The sequence below is a fragment of the Phlebotomus papatasi genome, chromosome 3, assembly GCF_024763615.1.
Source record: "Phlebotomus papatasi isolate M1 chromosome 3, Ppap_2.1, whole genome shotgun sequence".
Classification (NCBI taxonomy): domain Eukaryota; kingdom Metazoa; phylum Arthropoda; class Insecta; order Diptera; family Psychodidae; genus Phlebotomus; species Phlebotomus papatasi.
The window spans coordinates 66,425,849-66,435,224 of NC_077224.1; the positions used below are offsets into that span (position 1 = coordinate 66,425,849).

The 9,376-nt window shown below is 39.1% G+C and overlaps 4 protein-coding genes across 4 annotated transcripts; 2 read left to right on the forward strand and 2 right to left on the reverse strand.

Annotated features, from left to right (window-relative positions):
- Positions 1-796: 796 nt before the first annotated feature.
- Positions 797-2,890, reverse strand: LOC129805774 (ribosomal RNA processing protein 1 homolog). Its single transcript, XM_055853912.1, has 3 exons — positions 2,583-2,890; positions 2,292-2,515; positions 797-2,234 (listed from the first exon to the last, which is right to left on the reverse strand). The coding sequence occupies exons 1-3, from the start codon at positions 2,872-2,874 to the stop codon at positions 855-857; spliced, it is 1,896 nt and encodes a 631-aa protein (XP_055709887.1). The 5' UTR covers positions 2,875-2,890; the 3' UTR covers positions 797-854.
- Positions 2,891-2,892: 2 nt separating this feature from the next.
- On the forward strand, positions 2,893-3,936 carry LOC129805775 (39S ribosomal protein L16, mitochondrial). The gene is made up of 3 exons (XM_055853913.1): positions 2,893-3,017; positions 3,076-3,150; positions 3,210-3,936. The coding sequence occupies exons 1-3, from the start codon at positions 2,984-2,986 to the stop codon at positions 3,824-3,826; spliced, it is 726 nt and encodes a 241-aa protein (XP_055709888.1). The 5' UTR covers positions 2,893-2,983; the 3' UTR covers positions 3,827-3,936.
- A 2,618-nt stretch (positions 3,937-6,554) lies between these two features.
- On the reverse strand, positions 6,555-7,827 carry LOC129805159 (leukocyte receptor cluster member 1 homolog). Its single transcript, XM_055852905.1, has 3 exons — positions 7,712-7,827; positions 7,546-7,645; positions 6,555-7,475 (listed from the first exon to the last, which is right to left on the reverse strand). Exons 1-3 carry the CDS (start codon positions 7,732-7,734, stop codon positions 6,639-6,641), a joined length of 960 nt encoding a protein of 319 aa, XP_055708880.1. The 5' UTR covers positions 7,735-7,827; the 3' UTR covers positions 6,555-6,638.
- A 63-nt stretch (positions 7,828-7,890) lies between these two features.
- LOC129805160 (ER membrane protein complex subunit 5) lies at positions 7,891-8,445 on the forward strand. Its single transcript, XM_055852906.1, has 3 exons — positions 7,891-7,972; positions 8,037-8,089; positions 8,153-8,445. Exons 1-3 carry the CDS (start codon positions 7,891-7,893, stop codon positions 8,360-8,362), a joined length of 345 nt encoding a protein of 114 aa, XP_055708881.1. The 3' UTR covers positions 8,363-8,445.
- Positions 8,446-9,376: the final 931 nt, after the last annotated feature.

Below are 9,376 nucleotides of genomic sequence, written 5' to 3' on the forward strand. Positions count from 1 at the left end.
CATGGATTTTACCGCAACACGCCCCCTTTTTTGTAGGAAAACTCCTGCTTATTTCCTGGGGAAAATCCAAGGAATAATTCCACGGAAAATTCCACTACCTTTCCATACAGTTTTCTAAGAAAATTCCACACGTTTGTTTTTTCGTTTTACCGCTGGAATGTTTGTAGCGCTACAGATGAATTATTTTGCTCGCAAATTTTATGCAAAGATCTTAGTTATTTTTGTGTTACCTGTAATTTTTATTAATCATGCGATGTTGCGTTATGTGTAGATAATAGTGAAGTGATAACATTAAACAGATTGCAGACCCAAAACCATGGGGAATTTTGGTGGAATTTACCAAGGAAAAATACTGGAAAATTCCGAGGAATTTTTCCATGTGATTCCTTATTCTGCTTTCTTTTGCTATGTGGACCCTCGCGGTTGTGAGTTTATAACACACTACAGCGCAATCTAAATCCTTCAAGATGCTGGAGTGATAAATAATTAGGCTGACAAGAATTTAAGGAGGCTCAAAATATCTACCCTGTAAATATGAGGTCAATTAAAGATGATTAACCGAACCGCAGCATCACTATAGCTGTGACAATGGAAGAATTACAAACCTCTTCGTAACTGCCCTAATCTCCCCTTTCTACCAGTTTTTCTTCCATGGATTTTCGTAGGAATTCCTTAGGATTTCGTTTGGAATTTCGCTACTGGATCACATAAAGCTCAGTGTCTTCAGTGTACACCAATTCCGCTAATTCTCTGCCCCTTGGCGATTAATTTTGCTTGCATGCATTGAAAGATTTGATTTAAAATTTCTTTTTTTTACGTTTTTATTTATTAAAAATAACAATTTTTCTATTAAACTAGAAATGAATCTTCCTTTTGTAGTACGGATTTATCGGACCGGGTATTAAGTTGGGCTTCAGGAGACCTTTTGCTGGCTTTTTATCTGAATCATAGGGAATTTGTGGAGAGCTCCTGACTTGCCTCAAGTACTCCTCAGTATCTTGAGATGTATTCATTTCCAGGGCAATTCTTACCCTCTTCTTTGCACTCGATTCTCCCGGAGACTCCTCTACCTTGTTTTTCTTCTTGGCCAACTTTTTGGCTTTGAGTGCAAAAGGATTAACTACGGTGCTCTCATTTTGGGCGGATTCTTTTAGTTCCTGGAGACGCTTCTTCGTCGATGGGAGGAAATATTCATACTCCCCTTCTTCCAGGGGCTTTTCCCATTCATCCAATGGCTCTTCTGTGAACCTTGGCACTTTGTTTTTTGTCGTTTTTTCCTGACGCTTTTTCCTCTTTTTGATTGTCAAAGTGGCGTCCGGAAGGGACGTTTCGGTGATGCCATTTGTTAAATTGGAAGTGGTTCCATTGATTTTGGGCTTTGTCTTCTGGAGCTGCTTGACAAATTCCTCAATCTTCAAGCCACTCTTCATAAATCGCCTCCTTTCGGGTTTTGTCAGGGTTTTCAGGAGTTTTGTCGAATTCATGAGATCTTTCTCGAATTCCTCCAACTCTATCGCTTTCTCCTCCAAGTCCGGCATCTTGGCAATTTCCTCCTTGATCACAGGGACCCTATGAATGCCCAGAGGATAGATTCCTTGAGCGTACTTCTCAAATTTCACCATAATCTTCCTCAAAGTTTTCCTGGCTCTGGATTTTGTATTGGAAGCATAGTAGGCTTTTTCCAGGGCTTTTATTATTCCCTTCGGATTAAACTTTATCTCATGGAGGACAACATTGACACGTCCTGCACGTGGATCCAGGGCTATTTTCTCCTCTGGAGCTATCTCGCCGCCTTCTTGCTCTGCTTCTTCGCTCTCTGCATCACTCTCCCCTTCAACCATTTCCAGGTCGTCAATTGAGGCAGTTGGAAAACCAAAACTCTTCCATGCATCAAATTTCTCCCTATGCTGACGTCCCAGGTCACTCTGCTGCAGGAGTCCGTCGAAAATGTTCCGGACAATGGCACCTGTAATGCGGCCTTCTGAGTTCGTGGCTAGAATTGTGATAAAGGGTCGAATTAAACTGGTCACTGTCGCCTTCTTGAGGCTCCCCTCAGACACCTTGGCCACTTCCTCGAGGTACAAATCCAGGAAATGCATGGACAATCCAATTGAGACACGAATCTGACCAAAAATGTGGCTTTTAAACGCCTTCCTGAACTGCTTTACCAAATCCAATCGCCAACTATTCTCCTTCAAGATAACCAGAGCCTGCCTAGTCACTCTTCTGATGAGCTAAAGGCACGAAACAGTCATTAATGTGATCCGCTTTCTATTTCCGGAAAAACTTACCATCATGAATTTGTCGATTCTCCACTGATCAATTCCGTACCATTCCCGGTTCATTGTCTGCAGGAAAACCTCATAGAACTGAAGACTAACTTCTGGAGTTGCAAATAGATGCAGCAGACCACCAAGATCCTCTGCCAATTCCTCCTGAACGAGCGGTTTGTCTGACATCCACATTGCATAGTACAAGCCTTTCCATAACCTCAAAAAGTCCGCCTTGGTAAAAGCTGCAAAAATCCCCCAAAATATACATTAATCTCCTGATCTGCCCATGGAATCTCATCCAGAACTTACGATAGGAGCTCTTGGAACGCAATGCTAGCCATTTCTTCAGATTTTTCAGGACTTTTGCCTGAATTCTTGGCTCGTGTCCGGCAAGTGCCTGGGCAAATTTAATTTCTTGCTCCAGCAATTGAACCCTTGCCTCAAATTTCGTCCCCGGGAGATTCCCTACACTCTTGGGCTTCTTAGCTGACGATTTTGGTGATTTTTTCGCGCGGAAACTCGGCATTTTAGCCATTTTTTGCAGAATTTCACACACGATTTTGGAAGTTTGTTTTGTATTTGTTTGACGTTTGTACCACATGGTCTCATCAGGCACCACTATTCGATATATCGCAAATTCAGCGATATATCGTCGTTTCCAACCTCACATTTCGATAAATTTTCTTTTGGAAAATATTTTTCGTCCAAAAATGTTAAAATTAAGCAGGATATTACCATTTCTCGGTAAGAATCTTCAACATTAGAATATATAGAATTTCATGACAAACATAATTTATTGCAGAAAATGCAAGGAAACCGTGGAATTTTAGTCAAAACCTGGGTCTGAAATACTTTCCGGCTCCCATTAAATTTGACCGTAAGTCCCGGAAGGAGACCCTGTCTCCAAGACACTTATGTTTTTCTTCCCTTCGATAGCTATTGAAAAGGTGGACAGGCCAAAGCTGAAAATCATAGAGAAAGTCCCACAGTTCCCGCCAGGATTGAGACCACCGAAGATGCAGAAGCGCCTGAGGCTGATGCGAGGTCCAGAGCTAGTGCACAATAAACTCATTCACCGGCAGTATGGGATTCTAGCCCTGGGTGGGGGTAGACTCAAGTGGAATCACTTTGAGATGATGCGAATGGGAATTGGGCGACAGATTGATGTTAATCGGATGTTTGCCATCTGGCGAGTGGATCCCCCGTGGCAGCCGGTGACCAAGAAGGGTCAGGGTCAGCGAATGGGTGGAGGCAAGGGTGCCATTGATCACTATGTCAGTCCGATCAAAGAGGGAAGGGTTATCGTGGAACTTGGGGGACACCTTGAGTATCCGGAAGCCTATAAAATTCTCCAACTTGTCTGCCATAAGCTCCCCTTCAAGGCCATGGTGGTGTCGCAGGAGATCATGGAACAGAGGGAAGCCGAGGAGGAACAGAAGACCAAATCAAATACAAACTACTACACAATGAAGTACGTTATTCAGAATAATTTTGGAGGATGCCACGATTGGTTGTCTCCCTTTGACCACAAGTGGTTCGGCAGGTATAGATAGGGACTGTCTGGGATGCTTCCCGGAAGCCTTCAAAGAACCCTAGGAATTTAGTGAATAAATTGTTTAAGACTTGAATAATAAATAAAGCATTTTTTTGTGTCGAAAGAAAATTTCCATGGGCGTAGTGAAGCTGCTCTTTTTTTCATCCTTTTGCCTGTAGGGGAAACCGGGGCAGGCCATGAACTGAAATTTTTCCATTTTTTTTGCTTATAATTTGTAAAATTGTAGGAGAAGTGGGGCACCTTTGGATCTTGAATGTGGGGCAGCTTTAAAGTCATTTAACCCGTTGTCACTCAATGCGGAACTCCCTATGAGAGTATATTCAACGACTCAGAATATAAGTCCAACAACTCGAATTTTTACAAAAACCACTGTGAATATAATAATACAGTAGAGTTCCTCAAATTTGAACTCCTCAAATTTGAATGACGGTTGGATTCAAAAATGTAAAATTTGAGGTTATCCGAAGAAAGTTTTGCGTGGAGTCTGAATTAGAACCATTTTTCTATGGTGTTTCCTCAATATTATCGTATTATATTAACTCCAGCAACAAATTACATTTATTTCTCAATAAATTACATAGATATATACTCTAAACCTTTTTTTCTTAATTTAGGGAAAGTGCATTTCACATCAATTCCGTTACGTTTTTGAAAATATTGTTCAAATTTGAGGAGTGGAAAATGTCATTTATACCCCCCAAATGTTCAAATTTGAGGAACTCTACTGTAATAATAAGAAATTGGACATGAGTTTTTTTGCACAAATATTTTTTGTTGCTTTTTCTCTGACCTTTCACACAAAACTGGGAATAGCAACAGAGCGAAGGGTTAAAATGAGTTCAAACTTTCAAGAGATGTTTATAAGACTATTACCGAGGACACTATAGAAATTTTAAATAAATAAAACCTTTTTTGTTGCTGTAAATGTGATTTTTGTGAAGACCGCCTGGAGGCGGTCTTATCTTACCCGTTAGAGGGTTAACTTAACTTTTTTGTACTATATCTTAGAAACCCCTTGCTGGTGTTAAATTAATCCAAAATCAATTTCTATATAGTATATACAATAGACTCTCTCAAATTCGGGCATTTGGGACCGAAATGTCACCTGAATTAGAGAGAAATTCGGGCGTCAAACTGTTTGAAATGCAACGATCTTTTATTCATTTGCATAGTCACATATCACCACCCGTGGTGAACTTATGACAAAAAATTTATCAATATTTCTAAAAATTTGTTCAAATTGTATCAAGATGATCACGATTATGTGCGTAAGTAATAAAATAAACATTAATTTTGCGATATTTCGTCACAATTCAACTATATTTGAATATCATAAAAATAATCAGTGGTGAAATTTACCCATGAAATTTCATGAAACTTCAAAATGATGAAAATTTCATGAAATTTGCCATCTCTAGTTATATCCCACTTTTTCGGGATCAAAATTGGATTGAACTGAATTTAATCTGATGTGATGTTCAAAAGAAGAAGAAGAGTACGAGTAGGATAGATATACGCAAAGCTTTTAAGAAAGAAAGAGATGTGAATTTTGATTTTATGAAATTTTCCTGATCGCAAAAGTGTACCGAAGGCATAAATTTCAATTTTGATTTGATAAAGAGAGACAAATATATCTGATGTCAGTTACAAAGAGTAAGAGGTAAAATTTCATTAGATTAAATTTCACTAACGTGCCAACGCTATAAAGAATTTAAAAATATTAGGTGAGATTCTTAACAATCTCACCTACTATTAATCCTAATTTTAATTTAGGCTGTTTAAAATTATATTGACGAGCTAAAAGCCTTGTTGTGGAATATTGGATCTCATGAATCTTATTCCGTAACCTGATTTTCCATTAAAAAAATTCTAGATGATATTTTTTGGCTTAAAAAGAATGTTTTGATAATCCTAAAATCTCAGAAAGGGATATTTGATGCTTATTTTCTTTAGCTAAGTAAAAGGATCAGAAGCAATAACTCTCAGTGGATACCGGGACTTGTGCATATGTTTTAGGACCAAAAAACCGAACAAACTGATATTACCTACCTACTATATTTCCAGTCAAAAAACTTGTAAGAAATTGAAAATTCAAAAAAAAATTAATTATATGAGAAATAATTTAGATGAAATTTACAAAATTATAAAAAAAAGTGAGCCGGTACCAAGAATTGATCCAGAACACTTGAAGCGATATTAAGCTTCTTTTGTTCCATGCGCCTAATCCCTTCTATCATTTTAGTTTTTTTTTTAATAAAATATTTGTTAATTTTAAATTTTCACTTGTTTAATAATACAGGTTTTTTTTTAACTTTTAGGAATAAATAAAAAAAAATTATTAAAAAATAAAGGAAGGTGGGGCTACATTGATATCTAATTTTTTCCCCTATTTCTAAATGGGAAAAAAATCCTGTAACAATGTAGCCTCCAACGAGTAACTCATATTGAGAAACCCTCGTCAATTGTCCGAGAAACGCTTCGCGAAACCCGAGAAACCCACTTTTTGCATCGCGAAACCCGAGAAACCTAAAAATTGCATCGCGAAACCCGAGAAACCCAGTGTCTGCATCGCGAAACCCGAAAAACCAGAAACCCTTGTCAGAAAAATGCGAATGAGTTACCCCTTGGTAGCCCCACAGCTCAAAGTAGCCCTACCTTCCCCTAAAGTTCTGTTTTTATGTTGATCGTGTCGTAAACTCATTTATGATGAATAAAACCTTCAATTTTGTAAAATTATCTTTAATATTTTTTTTTACAATAAAACAAAGAAATTTGTGGTTTACTCCTGATTGACTACGCCCTTGGAATTTTCAGTACCTCCTGTCGTAATTTTGTTTAGCGAGTTCTGGATTGAATTGAGAATTGTATTTCTGCTTCATTGGCCTCACAGGAAGTTCCTTGTCTGATTTTGCGGGTTCTTTTTTGGGTTCAGGATCCCCCCTGAGCTTGGCCAGAAAAGCTTCTGTTCTCTGCCGTTCTGCCTTCTCCCTTTCCAGTCTCTCAGCTCTCAATTTCTCCAATTTGGCTCTCTTCACTTGTCTCTCGGCTTCATTTTCGGATTCTGACGAGCTCTTCCTGGATCTCTTTCTCTTCTTCTTTTTCTTCTCTGACTTGTGCTTCTTGGCCTTCTTCCGGGACTTGGATTTTTCTCTGTAGGCCTGGATCATGGATTCATAGGTCTTGAGGAGGGTGGGATTGGGAGTTGGGACTGAACTGGAGGCTTTGGAACTGCCTGCAGCCAAGAATTTCTTCATCACATTGAGAGGATCATTGTACATTTTTGTTTTGAGACCTTTCTCTACAATTTTCCCCCCTTCTGTGAGGGTGTCTTCTCTCTTTGGGGGCTCATCGTACCAACTTCTCTTGCCCAGAGCCTCATTTGTATCCTGACCCAAGTACGTCAAGTATCCAACTTGCTTCTCATACTTTTCTTTCTCTTCCTTCTTCTCCTTTATATGTTCAGCATTTTGTGCATCTGACTGGTACTTACCAGTTTCCAGATCACTGAAGAAATTCACATGCTCCCCAGATCTCAATTTTTCCTGGATTTCTCGATTAGATGCTTCGTCCTTCTGCGCTTGGCTATCAGTTTCCGGAAGACGATTTTTGACCTTTTGCCGCAGGGTATCAATCCGGGCTTCTTGCTCCTAAACCAAGAAGACATATTGAAGAATCTATTTATTTAGAATTTTTTAATAAAAATTTGTTCTAACTTACAGCAAGAGCGATTTTCCTGAGGCGTTCCTTCTCCTCTTCTGCAGCTTTCTTCTCATCCCGCCGAACTCGAGCGATATTTTCCCTCGTCCGGACGTGCCATCTGAGAAATTCAAAAGCAAACTGGTAGAGTAAATGCCAGAGGATCTTTTTCTACAATAAAACTCACCTTTTCTTGGGCAAAATATTCATTTTCCAAGGAAAAACTACTAAGGGAAACACCCGAGTGTAAAATCAAAACAAACAGCTCTCAAATTTCGAAACCTTTAAATGTTTTAAGAAACCTTTTAAAAGCAAAGTCGTGTTTTGGTTTTTGCAGTCGTCACAATTTTCTGGAAAATTCAATAAATGGCTGTAAAATCGCTTCATAAATTTCTCCTGGTTGTGGGATTTGTTTCTCTAATCCACGCAGCATATTCTGCAGCCCAGCGTAAGTGAGAAAATTGAAAATATTTTAGAAATGAAGGACCTAACCTAACTTTTTACCTTTACAGACAGAACATACCTGAGAATCACTGAGCAGGAATTTAATTCGCTCCCATTTGATGTAAGTACCTTCTTGAGGTGTGATTCTAGTCCCGGTAGATCTAATTTTTATCGTATCTTGCAGATCCAGCTTCAAGCGGTGATAAGTTTGATTGTTCTGGTGTACAGCATCCTCCAAGTTGTTGGAGATTTCCGGGAGATTCGGGCAGCTGTTGATTTGCAGGCAAAGTCCTGGGAAACCCTGGGCAACATTCCATCATTCTACATGTTCAATCATCGTGGAAAGAGTCTAGCAGCGCAGCATGAAGAAAATCCCGAAGCAAGTGTCGATTGAACGGCTTCCGGGAACTCATTGATGTGAATCTATTTGAATGTAAGAAATCCAATTAATTGAATTACAAAACACCAAAGGGAAAAGTTTTTAATTTCATTTTCCATTTGATATGAAAATTTTGTCCTCCATTCATTTGAATGTGCTCTCTGTGGAAGAAAATTGCATTAAGAGGGTGAAAATTGTGGTTTGTGCGAAGAGAAAGTCGTTTTTCGTCATTTGAATAACAGTCACACAGATGACTCCTCCTCCCGCCACCAGGAAAAAGGATGATGCAGGGAGAAGAAAAAGTTGTCTTTCCATCGCCCATGAGAAATTTCCTTCGCTGCCAAACAATTCAAATCGACAATGTTTGCTCTCAAACGTGGAATTTTGAATGTAAACACTTTTAATTGGGTGGCACCATTTAAATGGGGAAGTCGGGGAAACCTCTACCTAGCCCACACCGTGCACACCCTCTGTCCCTCAAACTCCCCCCAAAAATGGATATTGTCTGTTGTAGAAATGCCCCATTCTGACTGAACATGCCTGCCCCGAAAAGTCTCTTGAGGAACACAAAAAAAAAACCACAATGTTCCAAACAACTTCCGTTCTATGCAAATTCAACCAGCATGAGAGGGAATGTTCGGGTGTTTCCGGGTGTGGGGAAACTCAAACTCCAACTTCCCCAGATACCAGCAGCTTCTCCACAGCGTTCTCAAGCAGAAAAATCAGCGTAAATTCGCTGAGAAAACGCAGGTTTTCCACACACGAAAGAGCGCTTTTGCTTAACCCTTTGATGTTTTTTTTATCTTGTAAATTATGTAATTTCTTTTAATTTAATTAATTTTTCAATTTTAATACACTTTGTGGAATAAAAGCTGTGGGGAAGTAATGAAAGAAATTAGCTTTCTCATAAATGAATTTCTGACTTGAATTTTGATTTTAAGTCTTCACCCTTTATGGCTCCGGCACACCTTTTAGATCAGGAAAATTTCATGAAGTCGAAATTCGAATTCCTTTCTTTCTCACATGCTT